General features: G+C 38.2%; 1 protein-coding gene across 14 annotated transcripts in view; it reads right to left on the reverse strand.

The window, feature by feature from the left end:
* Positions 1 to 12,568: 12,568 nt before the first annotated feature.
* Positions 12,569 to 22,857, reverse strand: part of HELZ (helicase with zinc finger) — a 134,265-nt gene continuing 123,976 nt past the window's right edge. For all 14 annotated transcript variants that reach the window (XM_025046979.1, XM_025046975.1, XM_025046977.1 and 11 more), the window contains 2 exons: positions 17,649 to 17,901; positions 12,569 to 14,103 (listed from right to left, as the gene is read on the reverse strand). In XM_025046979.1, coding sequence (XP_024902747.1) covers positions 13,769 to 14,103; positions 17,649 to 17,901 — 588 coding nt within the window. In that variant the 3' untranslated portion in view covers positions 12,569 to 13,768. The remainder of the gene's footprint in view (positions 14,104 to 17,648; positions 17,902 to 22,857) is intronic.

Consider the following 22,857-nt stretch of genomic DNA (forward strand, 5'->3'; position numbering starts at 1 on the left):
AGGAAGGGGTATGATAAACAAATAGAAATGCAGATGAGAGATGTCTGGATGGGCGGAGCTTACAGGCAGAGAGAGTAGCTAGAAAGCATGAGGGTACTAAGTGTCCCTTCTTCTAGACCTAGACAAGAGATGACCTTGTCTTTCATCTCTTGTCAGTGGACAGGCGTCTTGAAATAACTCTCCACATCTCTTGTCACCACTGGTTTACTTTGTGCTCACTTCTCAAGCCATGCAGTCTGTCTTCTACCCCGCAATGCCATCAAAACCGCTCTCCTGAAGGTCGCCAGTGACCTCTCAGTTACCAGCTACATCTTACTACACCTTTTGGTAGCATTTTGTACTTTTGACCTCTGTGTCCTTCTTCAAATTCCCTGAATTTTCTCTTTGTACTGTTCCTGTTTACAGTGTCCATGTTTTTGTCACCTGCCCCTTCAACTTTGATGTTTCCAAAGTTTTCCATCTTTGACCCTCTTAATCCACACCATAATTTCTTTATTTTTTTTCTTTTTCTAAATTAAATTTATTGGGGTGACATTGGTTAATAAAATTATATAGGTTTCAAGTGTGCAATTCTATAACACATCGCATGTACATTGCACTGTATGTTCACCACCCATAGCTAAATCTCCTTCTGTCACCATATATTTGACCCCTTTACCCTTATCTACCTCTCCACCTCCCCTCTCTCCCTCTGGTAACCACTAAACCGTTGTCCACGTCCATGAGTCTCTGTTTGTTTGTCTTGACCATTTGTTGCTTTCAGTTTTATATCCCACATATGAGTGAAATCATATGGTTCTCAACTTAAGATTCCTTCTAGCTATATTCAAAACCCGTAGGAGTTCAAGAAAGATCTCCTTTAAATAAATCTATATTACTTATCTTGTGGATGGCCAGGGAAGGTTTTTGAGGAAGGAAGGGGTATGATAAACAAATAGAAATGCAGATGAGAGATGTCTGGATGGGCGGAGCTTACAGGCAGAGAGAGTAGCTAGAAAGCATGAGGGTACTAAGTGTCCCTTCTTCTAGACCTAGACAAGAGATGACCTTGTCTTTCATCTCTTGTCAGTGGACAGGCGTCTTGAAATAACTCTCCACATCTCTTGTCACCACTGGTTTACTTTGTGCTCACTTCTCAAGCCATGCAGTCTGTCTTCTACCCCGCAATGCCATCAAAACCGCTCTCCTGAAGGTCGCCAGTGACCTCTCAGTTACCAGCTACATCTTACTACACCTTTTGGTAGCATTTTGTACTTTTGACCTCTGTGTCCTTCTTCAAATTCCCTGAATTTTCTCTTTGTACTGTTCCTGTTTACAGTGTCCATGTTTTTGTCACCTGCCCCTTCAACTTTGATGTTTCCAAAGTTTTCCATCTTTGACCCTCTTAATCCACACCATAATTTCTTTATTTTTTTTCTTTTTCTAAATTAAATTTATTGGGGTGACATTGGTTAATAAAATTATATAGGTTTCAAGTGTGCAATTCTATATCATCTGTATATTGTATTGCGTGTTCCCCACCCAAAGTCAGATCTCCTTCCGGCACCACATATTTGACCCCCTCTACCCTTACCCGCCTCCCCGCCTTTCCCCCTGATAAACACCATACTGTTGTCTGCGTCTTATGAGTTCGTGTCTTGTTCACTTGTCGCTTTGTTTTATATCCCACATGTGAGTGAAATCATATGGTTCTCCCCTTTTTCCATCTGACTTATTTTGCTTAGCATGATAATCTCACGATCTAACCGTGTTGTCGCGAATGGGCAGTATTTTATCTTCTAGCAGAGTAATATTCCATTGTCCAAGTGTACCACATCGTCTTTATCCAATCCTCTACCAGAGAACACTTTTGTTGTTTCCATGGCTTAGCCACCATCTCACACCAGAACTTCGAAGAAATTTCCTTCATTTCCAGTTCTTCAGACCCTGTGACTATGACCCCAGCCTGTCTCCAGCCCATCTCTCTTTGCGGGTGTCATTTCTGGTGCCTTTCCTTGATTTCCTTGGGGACCCGCTCCCCAGATGTTCCAGGACACCCTAGACATGTGAGTCCAATCCCAACCTCTGACCCTTCTTACCTAAACCTATTCTTCTTTTCTTGTTTCCTCAGGTTCATGGCACCATAGCTCCTCATGCTCCCAAGCTGCAAACTGTTGTAGTTTCTCTGACTTCTAGCTTGTTCACTGGCCGAGCTAAGCCTCGCAGATTCTACTTCTGAAATGACTCCTAAATCCATACTGTCATCTTGTCCCCTGCCATCACCTCAGGCCAGGCTCTCTTGCCCTCCCTCTACCTGTGCCCTGAGTGTTGCTTTCTAAGCATACCAAGCCCATTCACATCTCTCACATGAGGGGTGTCCTTCTCTTGAGCAAACACGTGCTCATTGACTATATTCAGTTCCTACTGATGCTGTAACGAATCCCACAAACTTAGTGGCTAAAAGTGACACCAATTTATTCTCTTACAGTCCTGGAGGCTGGAAGCGTGAAATGAGTTTTATGAGGCTAAAATCAAGGTGTCAGCAGGGACGGTTCCTTCTGCAGGCTTCAGGCGAGAATGCATTTCCTTGCCTTTTCTAGCTTCTAGAAACCACCCACTTTCCTTGGTTTGTGGGGGCATCATTGCAATCTCTGCTTTTGTCCTCACACCTCCTACTTCTCTGTGATCCGCCTGCCTCCATTTTATAAGGACCTTTGCGATTACACTGGGCCCACTCAGATCATCCAAGATAATCTCCCCATCTCAAGAGCCTTAATTTAATCACATCTGCAAAGTCCCTTTTTCCATGTAAAGTCACGAGCCCTAGGGATTAGGACATGGACACGCATTCACAGGTTTAAAGGTTCGGATGTGGGTATCTTGGGGGACCATCATTCTGTCCACCTCATTGAGTATCAACACTGCATGTTAGGCACTGTGCTAAGCTCTTTGAAGGGAAGGGTCACGTTTTCTTCAGAATCCTTCCAGCAGCTAGAACCCTCTTCCCTCCCCCCACCAGCCCAGTCCTTTTTTCCGAACCCATGTACAGCATACAGTATGCAGTGCCCTCAGGACATGCTGGTACATTGAACAGGAACAGGAACTAGGATGCTGTCAAGGAGGAAATGGGCAGGGAGGAGGCCCCTAGAAGCAAGAGAGAAGCTTGGAAGAGCTTATTCGTGATCTGGTTCCCTGGTCCCAGGTGTCTGCAGCCTCAGTGGCTGGTCCCATGGTTGGCCTGAGTCGAATTGAGACGGGGCCAGCTGTATTCCCTACTGCAGCACGCATGGCTGCATACGACCCAGATGAGACGATTTTCTGAGCAATAGGGTATCAGCTGACAGCTTTTAAAGACCGATTTCCAGAAGTGCTTTTCCAGAAGGTTCAAAACCATCTTTAATTGCACTACATCACTACTTTTTTTTTTTCAAAACAGTTTATCTTCCACCCTGTTAGTGGAACCAGCCCAGTAGGAATTGTTTCAGTTCTAGAAGGCCTTTTTGGGGTCCCTGTGAGGAGGAGATTTGATTCATCAGATTAAGCCTATTTGCTTACCCGCCTTCCAATAATCTCCTGTTACTTTTACCCCGGGTTAAGCAATTTACCTTAAGCCTGGTCACGAAGCTGGGGATTGAATCCACAAAACTCTCTCTTTAGAAGAGCCTCTGCTTAGAGCACTCACTTCTGTTCAGTTTTGTTAAAAAACCTGTACATGACGGCATTCCCAACAGATGCAAGACCGAACCAGCAGGTGTGGGTTTGAAGAGCAGGCACGAAGACAAGCCACCCACTCTTGTGACTTCAGGCCCTTCCCTTTCGGCTCCCTTGTGTCTTTTGTACAAAAAGGAAACAAAACCCTGAAGACTAATTAGAACATTTCCGAGTTTCCTGAGCAAGGTCTCCTACACATTCCGGCACTCCGCTCACATCAAGAGGGCTTGTCATCAGATTACATTTCTATTCAATTAGTGAGCAAACAACATCAAACCACCTTCTCCTCTGGTTTCCTTGGCCCGGGAGCCTAGAGCGTGAGCCAAGTGGCCAGCCAGCCACGCCCACCATCAGAGCCCTTTGCTGGCTCCTCCCACCACCTAACCAGAGCCACATTCTTTCAGGGATTATCAGCAGTTTTCAGAAACAATGGTTCACATCGATTTGCAGAGCATCAGTTTTAATGAGCTAAGAGTGGGATAATACCCCAGATTTCACAAGCTGCCACTTTATTTCAATGTAATTACCTCCCTCTGCAGATTTAAAATCAACCAGGGCTTCAGACAGACCGGGGATGCTAAAGGAGGCAGCATCCATCAAAACTGACATAACCATGGTGAAGCTGTCAAACTAAGGGCTTTAACAGTGATACTTGGTAAGACACAAAATACTCGTGAATGCTGCTAATGCTTTGTCACCGCTTAGAGAGCCTCGCAGAGTGGGTGGGGATGTCACTGCACAGGACAGTTCACTCCTTCACTCCTGCTGATCTGGCCACACTGCATTTGCAAAGGATGTCCGTGGGAGGAGAGAGTGCCTTTAAGCTCTCTCAATCAAACCCTGTGGTCCGTTTCGGCAGGACTCACTATGTGAAAGGCGTAGATGGGGCCAGTGCTGTAGGTTTAGAGGTCTGAGGACATGATCCCTGCCTCCCAGAAGCACACAGAATCCCAAATATAACACAAAAAATGGTGGTAACAGACGTATTAGGCTGAAATGCACGCAGAGCAAGAGGGAGTAGAGGAGGTGGGATTTAGAGTTTTGAATTTGGACAGCTCCCCAGAGTAGCCCGGGAGGCAGGAGAGCCAAGGGCAGCTTCAGGGAGGGAAGGGCACGTTCCGGCTTAAGACTTCCATGCAGAGTGCTCGGGACGGAGACGTGCGGGTGCCCCCGAAGTCCAGCTCAGAAATTCACGATGCGATGGGAACCCACTGAGGTCTTCTCAAAAAAGGGTGGCCCAATCAGATCTGTTTCAGAAAGGTAACTGGAATACTGGAACCGAGGCAATGCCATTGATACGGGGTTCTTCGGGTCTGGAGAAAAGGTTTTCCACCCATTAGGTCTGTTAGGACAATACCGTGTAAGTCAAGGAGCAGAGTCGACTTCAGCCCGAGGGTTCTCTCTTTAGTGGCTGAGAACCAACCGCAGGGGGATTCGGATGTTCTCTTCCTCCAGGTGGAAACAGCTCTCCATTTCAGCACTCGCTCCGCTAAGCCAGCCTCCCGTCTCCATGCCCGACCTGCACTCCACACAGATCGTTCTCACCTTGCAGTTCTGATGAAATTACATTTTCCCACTAATTCCACACTAATATCATTCTCAGAAAAATGCTTCGAAGAGCACCAAATCGGGCACAGGAATTAACACCCGAGAGAGTCTTAATTGCATTTTCCCACTGACAATAGGGCCGTGGGTTACTTCAGCTAAAGCAGATAGCGGCTAAAGGAGTCCTTCAAATCCATTTGATTTATACGTTCTTCTCCAAAACCCAGAGATGACTCATGTCGTATCGTATCAACTCAAAGGAAGCAAGGTACCTAGCTTACAAACTGACTCACTGAAAGGAATAAGAATTATAAATTGTCCTTATGAAAGGCTGACTGTCCTTTCTACTTACATTTACAAACTTGGAGCACAGTATATTCAAGTTAGATTTATGGTGCCACATTAATAGGATGTTAAAAATAAAATAGCCAGGGCACACAAAGCATTCTGTGACCTGCTAATGCTTCTCAAAACTGCATCCCGACAGATGCAAAGAATTATTTCCCCAACAAAAAGACCCTGACTCAGGGCAATTTTCTGCACAGCCATCATTGGGGGTGGAGGGAGGGCAGGGGAGAGAGAGAGTTGAAGTTATGCTTTTCACATACCATGCCATCAAGTGTATTATTATACCCACATAATATATTGATATAAACTAGGTTTACAAGTTCTGAAATAAATTCTGGGCTGCACAGCCCAGCATTAACAAGTGACTTAAGAGTAATTCATGACAATTTTTTAAAATCCCCAACATCTGCATTGGATGACCATTTGAAAAAGGCTCACTTTCTGACCACTGATGATTTTTAAACTCTCCGGTAACAAGTTAAGCCTTTAGGTCTTTGCTACTGCGGATGTTCAGAGATTTAAGGAAAGCCGAAAATTTCTGGAAACGAGGGTGACAATTTTACAGATTATCATCGGGTTCTGTTACTTAAGCTCGTTTTAACAACCGACGTTACGGATAAAATCAAAGCGCTGTGCTTGCTTCTGTCAGGCCTTTGACCTTAAAAGTAAAAGGAAGCAGAGAATTGTGGTTCGCACATAATAAACAAATCTCGAAATTATTAAAAAGGCATTTTATTATAAATACATTTTAGTTGTAGCAGTAAAATACATTTTGTGTTACCATGAATCTTTTTAAACAAAAGAACTTCACTGAGACAATGATCACAATGTAGGAACTGTAGACCCCCAAAATGAAAACCTGTTCTAAGGAACCAAAGTGGCTAAAGTAATTCCAAAACTAAGTTAAAAAAAAAAAAAAGAAAAAAAAAGAAAATGATAAAAAAGGAAGGAAAAAAAAACCCTAGAGTGGCTTTGGGTTATTTTACTCTTCAGGTCCTAGAACCTCTCACACGAGGTTATCATTAAATTCAAAGAAAAAAATTTTTGTTATAATTTTGCTGTAAATTCTGATTAGATGGTTGCACAACTGGCACTTCTAACAGATGGAAACTGACCACCTCGGGTTTACGTAGCCTCCCTTCGGAAGACTTACCAAAATAAGCCCCAGCGTGAATTTGCTAAGCAATTGATTATATGAAGTTAGCTGAACAAGTTTAGATAAGAACCGTATTTTTGAAGCATTAAAGAAGAAGAAGAAGAAAAAAAAAACAATGCCACTAACAACAGGACCCTTTAATAAAATGCAAAACAAAACCCATTACCTTTATAATTTAGAGAGGTATTTCAATCACCATATTTACCTAGGATACAACTACTACATATAACCAGTACCTTCATGGGTTTCAGAGAATCAGGTCAGCTGACTGGCACAGAAAGCGGATACAGTACAATGTCATATACATGGATTGATAGGAAGCAGACATGGTCTGGATACATGAAAATCCAAGACTCTTCCTCTGGGGGGCTGGGGGAGGGGTAGGGGGGTGCTGAGAAACATTCTCAGGTGTGACTGACGCATTAGGACTTCAACCCAGACAAAGGAGCCCTCTGATCCACTGAACGATAGAGGTCTTTGCGTACAAGGCATCGTGCAAAGCAAAATGTAAATAAACCGAAGCTCCCTGTGAGTTGGAATTGGATAAAGGAACCTGTGCTGAACATAGAAACAATCCCCACTGAAGGTCATCGAGCCTTTCAAGCAGGAAGTACTGTTAAGAATTCCTAAGCTGTGTATTCTATGATGCTTATCGTGTGGACTTCTACGTCTAAGTCATTCTACGATCTATTACCTTAAAAATATTTTTTCTCTTCCTAGTATCTCAGTAAATCCAAAGCCAAACTAAAAACCAGAAGCAGAGCCCAAAATCCCTCAAACTAGTCCATGGAGAATATTAACGACAATGACGTTAACACACAAATTTTAAAATATCCAAAGACCTGTCAGGTTCATTACGTTATAAACAGTTTCCTTCTCAAAAATAACTTGCTCGTACATGTGCACTTATAGTTTATGAATAACTCATGCTGTGTACGTGGTAGATCCCCCTAGGCAGTTTTGCAAACATATATAGGTTTTTAAAGGTAGCAAAGTAATCAGAGACAATTATCAACTTTCTGCCATGTACAACAACTCAGCTTCCCCTAACACCTGCTGACATGACAGAGAATCCAAAGTAATTTCAACCTGAGAAACACATAATTTGAAAAGAAATCCTTTACCCTCCCCCCACCCCCCCAAAAATCCATAAACTACAAATACATTATTTGGGGATTATTGTTTTCGATGTTCCGTGTCACCGCCATCTTAAGACAGGACCTTCTGTACTTAGTGCCTCGATAAATGCAAAGTGCATCCTCGTGACATTCTGATGGCTTCCTCCCACAATTCTCGTCTCCATGTGTAGATTATCAAGACTGACTCTAAGCACACCTAACAAATGCACAGCTTCTGGACCAAAGCCCAGGCTGCAGAGTACACAAATCCAAACTCACCCTAGAAATGAAAGAGCTCCTCCTGCACCCTCACGTGGAAGAGGACCACAGACCTTAAAGGGGGCAGGCAGCCGGAGGGGGTGGCAGCCAACCCAAAGGGCTCGTCAATCCACAGAGCTCTTTCCCCATGAATGTTCCACTCATGGCATCAGAATTATAATAATGTCTCAAGAGCTCGGGTTTTTATACTGAGTAAATAAACGCATGGTTGAAAAAGGCATTCCAACTTCCTCTAGACCAATGGTTCTCAAAGTGTGGTACCTGGACCAGCAGCATCAGCATCACCTGGGAACATGTTAGAGATGCAAATGATCGGGCTCCAGCCTGCAATCAGAAACTCTGGGGGTGGAGTCCAGCAGTCTGTATTTTAATAAGACGTCCAGGTACTTCTGATGCTGGCTTGACTTTGAGATCCCTGCTGCATCCTGCTCCAAATTCTAAAATCTTAAAAAACAGGACACACTTGTGAACAGACATTACTGTGTGACTGCTACTGTGTTGAAACCTGTGTAATTTGCCACCCCTTCCCCTTACTTTCTCAAACATAAAATTATTAATGAAAAACTTCAAAAAATCAAATATTTTTTAAAGTAATACTGATTTCCCCTCCTATACATAGTTCTAAGGCAGGCAGTCACGTGCTAGAATGCAAAATAAAATATAGGAGACCTCATCTATGAGGTATAAAAATAGCTAAAAAGACTCCCCAAGAACATAATGAAAATTCCATAATATTGTTTAATGAACTCAGAATTATATAAAACTTACTATGCTTTATGCTTAATATTTGTATCAAAATAAAATCTCTCTGTGAACAAATTGCAAATAAAGTCTGGTCTAATACTCTGATTACTGAAACTATAAGTATATGAATGTCTCTAGGTTTTCTTAACACTCCAGTTTTAGAAGATTTAGACTCTGTGTTTAACTGGGTTTTGGATTTAACCACAGTTCATATTACTAAGTCTAGATTCTCCTCTTAGGTACCTTTCCCTTCAAAGAACATTTAGAAACTCCTGTGACTGTTTCTTTAAAGTTTATTCCAAAGTAGATATTTTCAATCATTTCAAAAATTTTAAATGTAACATTAAAAATTTGCTTTTAAACTGTTTAATCTGATATTCTAGTTTAAAGTAATAAACTAGAGCCATTTTCTGAATGTTTTATAAGAACGTTAAACATTAGTAAACTTCACTTCTTGTAACAATAGTCTTGAAATTACTAACAGATATGAAAGTAGTAAGTGTGAATTTAGCAGCTTTACAGTAAAATCTCAGCAAATACATATCCAACCTTGAATCGATGGAAAATGTGAGAAGCCTAATATAATGAGCACTTTGAAGACGAACATGCCACTTACTCTTCCATGATATCTAGTGTGACGGACATCACTAAAGTAACATTTTGAATAAGAAATCATATACCGTTATCCATTATTTCTAATTGCCAGGTAGCTTATGGATCAGATAGCAAAAAGAGGAGAGAATCAGAATCCATTAAAACATTTACTTGAGATTTAGGAAGACACATAGGGTGGTGGTAGAAATTAAGGGTTTTCATATGCTAAGAGGATGGTTAGCAAGAGACAATGTCTGGTAAATCATAAAAGACAAATTACTACCTTTCCGGAAATAGAAGAAAAAAAAATGGTAACCTAAATAACATTTTAAGGCAGCAATTTGTATCTTTCAATATATTTAGTTTCAATCTTGTATTTTTTTATACAATTTTTTCTGGGATTCCCTTTGTAAAAAAACTCCAATAGGAAACAATGCTATTTAAGTCTAACAGGTATCTTTAAACAACTTTTTCAGTGAATCTAATTTTCTTAATAAGTTGAAAACTAAAATTTATCTTGAAATTGTTTTTCACATCAAAGTGGCTCTCTCTAGTCAAGGTGGCTAGAATTACATTCTTATATGTTTATAGCTTTGCTCTTGAGATGTCTATACATGGAAAATATTAAACATGTAAAATCAGCTACACTTGACCAAGATAATACTATATATTATCTTAAAGTTAGAAAATTCAGCTAGCTTTCTCAGTAATTTCAATGCCTCCATAAACAAGGAAACTTTCACAACTAGGTCTTGGAGACTTCTATGTTTAATTATATAATGCTTATTCCTTGAGAATTCTGCTTATTTTACTTACTCTGCAATTCTTTGAACTGAAAAGACCAACTGATGTTTACATCAAACCTGAATTTATTCTAGAATCTCTGATGAAAACAAACAAAACACCCACAAAGCAGTGTTATTTCATATATACAAAATGACCTAGATAGAAAGCATACCTGTCTGAAGAATGGAAAATTAAGGTCATGTTCGTTTAAGTGGTCAATAACTAACTACTGATTAATGAAAAACAAAGTTCTGTTATAACGGTTTGGCAAAGAATATGCCAAAATGGCAACCAAAACCCCTTTTAAAGACACATTAGAAATTATCCATGTTACACTGAATGAGGCTCTTCGGATCTTAACAAAAATTCATTTTTAGATCAGGAAAAAAAATTTAGCATGAATACTCTAAAAATTATATCACCCTAAAATTTTTCTTTAAGGTCAAAAAAGAAAATCTTAGTAGCACTGAAATTAAAAAGTGAAATGAATAAAAAATAGTTCTGGGAAGAAAAAGGAAACTTCAGAGTGATACAAAGAACAAAGGAGAAAGACATCATGTGAACAATTAACCTCACCTAGAAGAAATTTGTTCTAGGAAAATAAGGCAGTTACTAATACTTGGTATTATCCAGGAGATAACATCAAGTTTTCTTTAAAAAAAAGAAAAAAGTTCCTGAACTCTAAGGTTGAACTTTAGTATATAAAATAAGTTGTTTTATAAGTCTGATTTGTGGGTACTTGCTAATACTGCCCAAATAATACCAACTGTACCCAGAAGTCATGCCTCATTTCAATGGAAACTCACCAACATTCCTTCAACGAGACTTGCTCAAAACCATTCAAGATGCTATGCGTAAATAACAGATTTAAAGTACAGTTGGAAAGATAGTATCAAGTATTGCTGAGAAAGAGTAAGCTTGCTAGAGGTGGAAATACACAATCAAAGCAGAATCTAAAAGAGTATCAGATGGAATGGACATTCGAATCCTTGACTAGCTGTAGAAGCAGTATGGAAACGAATACTCAGAGACACTTACAGCAGAGCAGGAGACTAATTAAGTAGCTATTATTTTAGTTTTTAGAAATAACTGCTTAGAACAGGGATGTTACAACTTAACAGCTTCCTTATCCAAAGCCTCCATCATCAATATATTTATATAAGGTGGTGGGGTGTGCACATGACCTCTTTAAGTAAATATAAATATAAATAATATAAAAACTGATACTTCTTAAAGATTCAAGTATGGAAAACAGAAAATCAGGCGATTACTTCATGACAAGGGGCTAACCCTGACATGACAGTTGCCTTCATATTACCAACGTGCTTTTGAACGTTTATCTGGCTGGTGTTGTAGTCTTGTATATTTGTGGGGAAGAATCATCATGGACAAGAATATTATTTTTCATAGACATCCTCATACATCAGGGAGGCCTAGTTTTCACTTGGGCTATGTTTTGAGTTTTGTCACAGAGTTGGTAATACATGGCTATATGGCAAATTTTTTTCTTCTATTCTTGTGACTGAAGTGTGTTGGGTAGAATTTGCCGTAGCTAAATGTGGAGATGCAACATCATACAGAGAAAACGTGGTGCTGTAACTTGATGGCTCCGTTTTCCGACTGCGATTTATACTAACCATTAACACATCTGCAGTCTACAGGTCTAGTCTGCCCCCTCACTGAGACCCGCGGCCTGTAACGTGAGGCCACATACAAATGACCTGCACTCTGAGCAGAAAGACAGAACTCAATAAATGAGGCATGCATCATTTGTCCTGCAGCTTGATAACCTTTAACTAAAGGCACTCTCTTCTCCTAAGTTCTCTGAGGGTTGCAGGGGGTTGGGCTGGCTGACATCAACTAAACTCCAGTCATAGAAGAGCTGTAAGTAGTTCCTCTTTACCCCTGCCACTTTTCAAGCCCATTTTAAAAGCCTACTGCAAATACAGGATGGCCTATTCAAAAGTAGCCCTCCAAAAACTATTTTTGAATGGATCATCAGGATCTACTGGTTAATTTGCAATGTTTCCCAACCTCGTCTTATTAAAAAAAAAAAAAAAAAAAAAAAAAAAAATCCCAGCACATTGTTTTCTTAAACCCTTCAAAGAAAATCAGTTTCTTGAGAGAAAATTTCCTCTCCTTACCAGCATGAGTTTGGCTATTCCAGAAGCAGTACTACTAGATCTGGAAAACAATAAGGACATGCATCGCTTCGGAAGTGTTACAAGACCACAAGTTTTAAGAGGGTAAACGTTTTCCTTTGGATTTTACCAAAGTTCATTCAAAACAACTTTTAGACCATAGAATATATAAGATAGCTATTTAAAGTTTATATTTTTGTACAAGTTCAGTGGGGTTATTTTAGAAGAATCAAAAGACATGAAAAACAAGGGGAGATTTTTGCCCCAGATTTTGATGAATTTTGATACATCTTTGACAAACATTATATTTCTTCTTTAATGATGTTCCTCGAACAAAACAGTTAGCAAAATATCTGAATTGCCATGTATAATGTCACATTGTAATGTAAACATCAAAATAAGGTACCAAAATTTTTACTGGAGGGGAAAAAAAAAAACCTTAAAGCGGCACAATTCTTTATACCACTGGAAGGGGGAGAGCCAGATTACAAACATTTACACATGCATAGTGAGGGAAAAAAAGGGTTTTACTAAATTCACGCATTTTTAAAATAGTTATCAAGTCTACTAAGCACCAACAATCCTAAAAATTTTTCAGCTTCATGATTTGTTTAAAAAAAAAACACACTATCAAATTAACATTAAAAACAAGCCTGAAGTGTAGCTTGTCCAAAAAATAACTAAATATGCCAACGTTTTTTCACGTTATAAAAAACAGTGGCATACAAAATACACCTGCAAAGAATGCCTTTAACTCTATCCTACAGTGGATGGAGATTACAACAGCACATCATACATAGTCTAAAACTATAAAAGTTTTAGAATGCAGCATCTTGTCACAAAAAAAAGCTGATAAAACTTAAAGTATTTAGAAGATGCTGCCCCTTTATTTTAAAAAATTTTAAATGAATTTAAGCAAAAATAACATACATCTGTACATCAACTGGCCATTTCTGGTACAGAAACCCAGCATATGGTAATATTATTGAATAAATGTAAATGCTACTTACAACTTTTTTTTCTTTTTAAATACATTTTAGACAAACTTTTTTTCTTTTTTTTTTATAGTTTCACAATTAACCTCTTAGCTGCTAGCTTGATGCAAACATATGTAACAATACACAAATTTAAAAATATTTTTTATTCTACATAAAAGCTGTCAAAATTCCGACTCACATCAAAAATGCAAAATAATGGAATATACTTTTAAAAAATTAGTTGCAAGTCTAGCAGCAAAGCAATTAAGTGAGAACGTATTTAATGTTAAAACAAAGGGAACTGTGCATCTATCGATGAAGTCCAACTATCTGAATTCTACTGATACGAATAGAAATTAAAACATTCTCCCTTCAAGGAAAAAAAAGTGATTATTTAAAATAGGAGTAAAAGCCATTGCTGCCCGATGAGCTCCCCAGGCTAAGTTCCTGGAACAGAGAAAGAGGGTCGCTACTCTTCTTGGCCTGCTCAGGCTGGGGCCTGGGCTTGGGTGGGGCCCGCAGAGCACTGGCGTAGGACATGGCGGGTTTGCCACCCCCGCAGCTCTGCTGGCCGCTGCTGTTAGCCGACTCCACGATCTGCTTATTGGGCATGAGGGGGGGAAACTGGCCGAGATGCTGCAGCACGTTATAGTTGAAAGAACTGGACACCTCAAGGTTTTCAGACTTCAGGTGATCCTCAGGGGGTCTGCCGGCCTTGGGGGGAGCTGAAAGCAGAAAACAGTAAGACCGATTTAAGGGCAAGCCCAGTGATGCTTGTGCATCTCATCGGCTTGGAGCGTCACAGCCGATTCTCCTTTCCATGAACTCAGTGACAGTATAGCCACAAGGACAGACAACTCTGCCACAGAATGTTAAAATCACAATGCAGCTAGCCAAACTTCTCTATCTTATTAACACTCAAAAAAACAATTAACTATGTGAGCTAGAATAGCTAACATAAAAACTAAAGGTCAAGTCTGAAGGTTTGCTTCAAAAACTAATTTGTACAATTGTATACTTTGATATTTAATACATAAACTGCTCAGTCTGAAAATGGGAACAAACATGTTCTTTCTTAAATAAAAATAAGCTGTATAGGCAGACTTCTGGTCAAAGGAGCTTTTATTATTAACCTAAGAAATAGTAGCCCTGAATTCTATTTCTTAAAAATGCTACCTTTTCTTGTAATACATATCATAAATAAACATGGAATAAGATGGAGAAAAACAGCTATAAACTTTACTTCAGATATCCTATAATCTGCCTGACTTTCAAGGTCCTTTAAAATTTGACTCTATTCTTCCTAATTTTACTGCCCACTAAATCATAACTTATTTTCAAACACTGCTTTTATATTCGATCTTTTAAAAACTTAACTAACATTATATTGAATTATAACCATAATACATATTCATTGAAGATAACCTGGAAATTACACAAAAGGCCAAAGAAAATAAGTCATTCATATTCTCAAATACCAGAGATAAGTCTTAATTTGTTCATGTATTTTTTTCCTAAGGTCATAATACAATGCAGATATTTCATTACTTATTTAAGTAATCTCTCATTTTTGGAAATTTGGATTACAGCCAATTTTTCACTTTTATTCACCATGATAAATGTTATCAGAGATAAATATTTCTAAATATTCATGAGTATTTCCTTAGAATAGATCTCTAGACGTGTAATGGCTGGGTCATTGGTATAATCACAATACACGATGAAAGCTTTTCACACCTATGGGCAAACTTCTCTGCAGGAAGATGCTGCAAATTTATACTCATCCAATGATGTTTACCCATATCGCAACACTGGTGTTATTATTTCTCTTTTAAGCTTAGCCTATTTTATAAATAATCTTTTAATTTGTATATCTTTGATTACCGATGTTTATAGACATTTCCCCTATGTTTATTACCTGTGTATGGATTGGAAGGTTAAGGTGAAAACATTTCATTTTTTAGTTTTAGTATTTCATTGATTCAATATGCTAGTTTCATAGTACTATTCTAAAATTTCATCCTTCTAGAACATTCATCTCTTTTCCGCCTAAATGTTACTGATTTTGTGACTGAAACAATTGCTTTTAAGAAATATTTCAATATAAAAGTGGCCAGTACTGCCTAACATCATACATAACCATTTTATTGGCTGTTCAAGACCTTCCTAGTTTTATTTACTTTACTAAGATTTATTATTAACCACATTCTCATTTTCATGACAGTATCATCAGAATTTAAAATGTTTTCATTCAAATAATACTTAGAAAATAATACTTTAGAGGCAGTTTAACCTAATGCCTATGTTCTTGTCTAAATTTGATTTTAAGACTTCTATTCATTTATCATATATACTCCAGATAAGAGAAACTATGAATTTTGCTAATCTTACAACCGATGATACTTTTCCAAAATACGTATTTCCATCCAATCTAAAATCTTCCATGTATTTTAAGAAAATGTCTGATAAAGTATGCTTTGTCACCAAGATATGTGAATAGAACCCAAATACACCTGTTAGAGAGGAGAACCCCACCTGCAATGTGGATCCAGCATGCATAGAGGCTCTGCATGTGCCTGGATCACCCCCTCAACTGCACAAGATCTATTTTCATTATCTCCTTACTCAGCAGGCATTGATAAGAGCCTCAACTGTGATCGGTGCCAGAATGGAAAATCCAGAGTTCAAAAAGGTCAAAGACATGGTCTGTGCTCTTAGGCTTACAATTGTAGAGAAACTATTTTCCTTCTGATTTACCATTGGCAATTGCTACATTCCTTTAAAAATACACACACATACACACAGACAAGAAGTTGTGCTTCAGGATATTAGTGATTTCGAATTATTTTTTTAATACTCATCTGTTACTTTCAACTAAAGAAAACGACTGCAATTTGTCTCCAGCAATGAAGAAAATAATTTTATGTTTTTGTGGTTCTGGACTGAGGCCACGTACCTAACTACGACTCCGTAAGCCTTGCCACTAAACTGAGACTGAATATTGGACATGACAGTCAGGCATTTGTTAAGGAACTTTCTATCTTATCACTTCAGGTTAGATTTTTATTGATTTTGGCCAAAAGCTATCCTAAAATTTAGGTGGAAAGAGAAATGATGTTGTCTTTAAAATAAATTATAATAAACAAAACAAAAAATAAGAAATTTTCATCACTGATTTGTAACTTAGATGTTTCTCAGAAAATTCATATATGATAATGTCAGTGTATTTATGTTAGACTTTTAAAATGACAAAGCAACCGGGGCAAAATACAGCAGCTTATACATGGGAGGTACCAATGAATGTTTAAAGATTAAAATGACAATGTCTCTTGCCAGGAAAGAAAACCAAAATCTTTTCAGTGCTTTTTGCTCTACCATGTCTATTGTTCTAAAAATATGTTTCTATGGCACATATTCAAAAAATGGGTCAGTTACAGAAACAATGGATTCAGATTCTAAAGATGAACGAAATTAATTTCAGATACAAAGGTGCTACCAGGGCGTTAATTTATCAAACATCACAGACTTGTTTATAAAGATGGACACCTACAGCTGACAGACAGGAGGCTACAGATTAGAGAACTCAAATAGTATCATTCATTTCTTTACATTCGAAATGCATACATTAAGAAGAGAGGAAATAAAGATAAAAGTGCATTCATGTTCAAGGCTAAAGAGGAAGACTTTAGACCTCCCACCACACAATACGAGTTCAGAGCCTTGTCCATTCCAATGCCTTTCTATGCCTTTCTTTTTTCATTCTAGCCTTGGATTTCGCAGTTCATTAGAATATAAGGAACAAACAGAATTTCTAAATCGCAAAATGTTATACTTCACTGGTTTCTCTCATGGTCAAACTCTATTGTATAGCAAATTGTCAACAGCATTATTGACAATAAATCCTTGAAAACTGATATTGACCTAACCAACTCCCACCATCTCCAGGTCTGAAGAACAACCAAAACACCAGAAAACGAACTTTTCCCAAGCAAAGGTGATTCTATCTAGTATTCAGAAATACATTTGTTCACAAGTCAAAATGATCAGTTCCCAAATATGGATAGATCTACTTACATTCCAGACTATAAATACAGAGTCAGTATAATCCTAATTAATATGCATACCTAAAGCACATCTACAAGCTATGACCATTAAAAACTATTCAAAGATAATAATGCAAATGGGGGTGGGTGGGAGAAGAAAAACTCCGTAAGTATCCAGGAGCTGAATGGTCAAGGTTACAGTTTTAGCAACCCGTCACCTGTCTTACCTATCAACTCTCTGGGCTGAGCTGTCCTGCTAGATCCATTGCACGGAATGTTCTGATAGGGGGTGGATGAGGTGGTGTTTACCCAGGACTCCGGGGATGAAAAGTTGAAAGAAGATTGGTTGCTATGGTCCTGGCGCTCTTTACACTGAGCAAGGCTGTCTTGAGGAGAGCTCACTTCTTCAGAACAAGGCTGGACTGAGCTGGATGAGATTCTTCTTTGGTACAAGGGCCGACCAGGTCCTCTGGGTTCATACTATACAAAGAAAAAGGACATTTCATAAATCGGGGAAATGTGCACCCTCTTCCCTTAGGTACACAGCAATTTCACTGTATTAAGCAGAAATTCTCAAAAATATTCTCTTCTGTGACTATGAAAACTCCCGAACAGCAGCCTGAGCTCTGGACACGGTGTTAGGAGACATGGGTTCAAAAACCCAGTTTTGGCCCTTAGTAGGTAGTTCAAGGACAAATACACATCTGATTTCTGATTCTGTTTTCTTGTCTGTAAAATATGGAGCTGAACTTCCTGTGTTCAGTTCTAAAATTCTATTGGTGTTTTATGTAACACTGGATTAAGAATAAGAAACACATCTGTTCAAAATTAAATGGGAAAATTATAGTCACAACCCACTGAATCACAGTATCCTGACCAGCCTTCCATTCTAGACTTACCTCTTGGGCCTGGGCCTTCACAACCCCCCGATTTATTGCTCCTTAGACTGACCAGGTGGCATGATACAATTCTCGCCCTACGTAACTGCTCCTGATTGAACTCACTGTGTCTTCTTTTAGACGGTCTTCAATTGACACAGAACGTTCATTACTTTCTTTAAAAAATCCTTTATGTTTGAAACTCAACTTATTCCTTATATTTTCTCCTCCCTAAACTGCACAATCCAAATTCCTTTAACCCTCCTAAAGAGATCTATTTGCTGGCCACTTCAAGGTTTTTTATCGTTACCTAAGTACTCTCCGATTTTTTCTTGCCTGACTGTTGCGACCAATATTCAGTCTCAGTTTAGTGGCAAGGCACTATGGAGTCGTAGCTAGGTATGTGGCCTTAGTCCGGAGCCACATGACCTAGGTTAGACTTCAGGCTTTCTTTTACGAGGAGTGTCACCCTGGGCAACAGACTTAACCTCTTGGGAACTTCATCTGTAAATGTGTCTTCATTAACCACAGTATGTATATCATTTAGAATTGTTCCTGGCACATAGGAAGGGTTTGTTGTTATATAATTGTTGTAATATAACATATAAAGATAACATTCCATGTTATATCTCAAACAACAGATTGGGATTGGCTTTTATTGCCTCTTTCTTTCCCCCTAATAATAGATTTGTTATTCAGTTGGTGGTCGTTAGGATTCTAGGAATCTTCCTTATACCATTGTTGTTAGCAATAATTGGAAATCAGGCACTGGGGGTTAGATGACAAAGGAGAGAGAGAGATGAACTGGCACAGTCACAGCAGGATATTTTGGGGGACTATAAGCACAAGCAGATATTGTGAGGCCGATTAGATGGGGGAAACTGCAGTATGGGCACTGTGAGAATAAGGTCATCACAGATAGGACCGCGGTACTGAGCAGAATAACCGGCCTTTCTCAACTTTATGTTCTATGGGCAGGTAACCCCCAAATGATGGATCACAACAGCTTGTGCAATATGTCTTTTTTTTTTTTATCAATGTTTGTTATGAAGATGATTAGCTCTTAGAATCAAAATGAAGTGTTTCTTTTTATTCCTATGCCCTGGCTGTTGAGCCCATTCGCAATCTGTAGGAGATCACACTCTAAAGTCTTTATGTGTGAATACTTCAATACTAAACTAATGTCTGCTATGGCCTCAGAAGGAACAGGTTATAAACTCAAATCCCCTGGTGATACAGAGCACTAAATATTCTCATATAAATGCAGGTATTAATTTTATAAGCCCTTTTTCATTAAATACTTGACATATATATACTCTGGTAGTATAAACGAATATCTTTTTGCAATGAATAGAAACATGAACCACAAAGCTTAACTGAGGAAAACTAAAAATTAGGAAGCAATAGAAGGCTGATATAAAAAAGAGACATATTCAAATAAATTTTTTAGAAAACGCATATCATTTTTATCTTCCCAACTGAAATACAAAAAAATCAGAACTGACAGGCACAGCAGGACTTGTGGAAGTAATGTATAACATATTTATAAGCAGCTATTGACAAAGATGAATGTGCCAATGAAATACGGAATTCAATTCTAAATCACATTATGAATATAACTGATCTTTTACATTAGAAAAAGAACCAAAGCTTGAAATTGTTTTTATGTTCTTAAAATTAGATAGATATGTTGAAGATTTTATATGTATATATAAAAGTCTACTGGTATATCTATTTCATGCAACAGAGATGATGGTAAATACATGAAAATATGATTTGCTACTCTGGAATCTGTACTCAGAGGAAATTTGAGTACAGGCAAAGAAATCCTGATGACAACTGAATAAAATGATTTATATACCAAACAAATTGCATTTTAGCAGTTTTGTAGTTTTCGGCATACAGACCCTGTACAGGTTTTGTTAGATTTACATCTAAGTATTTTTGTTTGTTCTCTGAACTATTGTAATGGTACTGGCTTTTACATTTGGGATTCCAAGTGTATGTTGCTAGTTATAGAAATGAGATTGATTTGGGTATGCTGACCTTATATCCTGAAACTCTGCTAAATTTGCAATAGTCAAAGGATTTTTGTTGGTTTGTTTTCTGGGTAAATTCTTTGGGGTTTTCTCCATTGACAACCATGTCGTTTGTGAATAGGGACATTTTATATCTCCCTTTCCAATCCCTATGCCTTTTATTTCTTTCTCTTGCCATACTGCATGAGCTAAGACTTCCAGTACAATGCTGGATAGGAGTGTTGAGAGTGGACATCTTACCTCCTTCCTAACTCTTAGAGAGAAAACATTCAGTCTCTACCATAAGTATGATGGTGGCTGCTGGATTTTTATAGATGCCCTTTAACAGGTTCTTTCCCTTCTATTTCTAATTTGCCAAGAGTTTTTACAAACAGATGTATTTTGTCAAATGTGTGTAGGGTATTTGTTGTTGTTGATATAATCACGTGATGTTGCTCTTTAGACTGTTAGGGTGGTGGATTACATTGATTTATTTTCAAATACTAAACCAGCCTTGCATTCTAGGAATAACTGCCAACACAATCATAGTGCATTGTTCTTTTTTATACATTGCTGAATTCAATTTGCTAATGTTATGTTGAGGAAATTTGCACTGATGTTCACGGATATTACTCTGCAGTTTTCTCTTTTTTGTACAATCTCTGTCTAGTTTTGTTATTAGAGTAATGCTGGCCATTTATGGTAGGATGGGAAGTATTCCCTTCTCTTCCATTTTCTGGATATAAATTGGTGATGTTTCTTCTTTACATGTTTGGAGGGGCAGGAGGACACAGAGAAAAAAAGACAATGAGGTTTGGCCCCACCTCTAAGGCAGGGGTCCCGACTCCTGGGCCATGGACTGGTTAGGAGCTAGGCCACCACCGGGCCGCATAGCAGGAAGGTGAGCAGTGGGCGAGTAAGCGAAGCTTCATCTGCATCTGCAGCCGCTCCCCGGAGCTAGCATCACCGCCTCAGCTCCACCTCAGATCATCAGGCATCAGATTCTCATAGGAGCACTGGTCTCTCGCACCATAAAGGTTGGGGACCGCTGCTCTAAGGTACCACAGCTCCACCAAACAGAGATGGTTCCCCTCCCTCAGAGTTTTGGCTCCTGCAGGATTTTGACAGTGTGAAATTTTCGATTCCATACTGCAACTATTCTTTAGGAAACCAATTGCTGAGTTTTAGTGTCATATCAAAGAAGAGTATCTAAAATTATCTGAAAAAGCTATCAAAATTCCCTCTTCCGGGTAAATATTTGTATGATGGAATTTTCTTCATACACTTCAACCAAAATGACATATTGCAGTAGATTTGGAAAACTGAAAAAGATGGCACTCTTCTCATGAAATACTTTTGGAAAATATAGTTATTTTCATAAAAATGTTATTTATGTTAACAAGTAATAGGTTTACTATTATAATTTTAAGTGAATTAATTTAAAATTCTGTTTTAAATATTGATAGCTTATATAAAAAACTACTCATAGCTTTTTAAATATCACATAAACAAAAGCTCTTTGTTTTTTACAGAAGACTACCCACTGAAGCACTATTTGTAAGAGCAAAGGACTGAAAGTGATCAAATGTCCATGAATAGGAGACCAGCTAAGTACACTATGATGCAGCTACATAATGCAAATACTATGCCAGTGTAAAAGAAATGAGGAAGATTTTTATATACTGCTGTGGATGAGCGCCAATCTATGAAGGTACAAGATACATATATAATACGCTACGTTTTAGCTAAAAAAAGAGAAGACTATATATACATATAAGCATTTCTTTGTATTTTCAAAAAGAAATAATAAAAGGATAAACTAAAAAAAATAATAACGGTTATCTATAGAGGGAAGGAATGAGTTAGGGGTAAAGAACAGGAATGGAAGTTTAACCTCTGTTAAACTTTGCTTATTTTGTAATTTGGACTTTGGGAGCCTGTATTAATAAATATGTCTTAAAATCAAAATTAGATTTCAACAACACAATCCTTTAAAATTAAAAACAAATAGATATAAATTCAAATGTTTATCAAATGGGTACTATAACCACACGTAGGCATTTCAAATGCCTTTAAAATCCAATATTTTAACTAAATATATCTATGGGATATGGCCTTAGGGTAAAGTGAGCCACAAAGGTATCTTCAACTATATTTACTGCTAACTTAAAATCAGCATTATTCTTATAAAACCGTTATATACATATATAGACACACGCATATACAGAGCCATCTATATCTATCTATATGTATGTATACACATAGAGATAAAGCCAATAAGTAGTTCTGTTAGTCATTCATTAGGAACCATGATTTCTAATGTAAAAGAAAATATACAAATATTAAAAACCCTATAATCCTTTATTCGACTCAGAACTATCGGCATGAACTTATGATTTTTCTCTTTCAAAAAACAAAGCATTTCCCAGCTCTGACCAGTGAAAAGGCAGGGACAGCTAGTGGGGCAAGGAGCATCTTTAGCACCAAATCTCCACCAGGGCTCTCTGAGAATATCTGATTCCTGATCAGGGAGAGAAAAT

The sequence above is a fragment of the Pteropus alecto genome, unplaced genomic scaffold, assembly GCF_000325575.1.
Source record: "Pteropus alecto unplaced genomic scaffold, ASM32557v1 scaffold134, whole genome shotgun sequence".
Taxonomy (NCBI): Eukaryota; Metazoa; Chordata; class Mammalia; order Chiroptera; family Pteropodidae; genus Pteropus; species Pteropus alecto.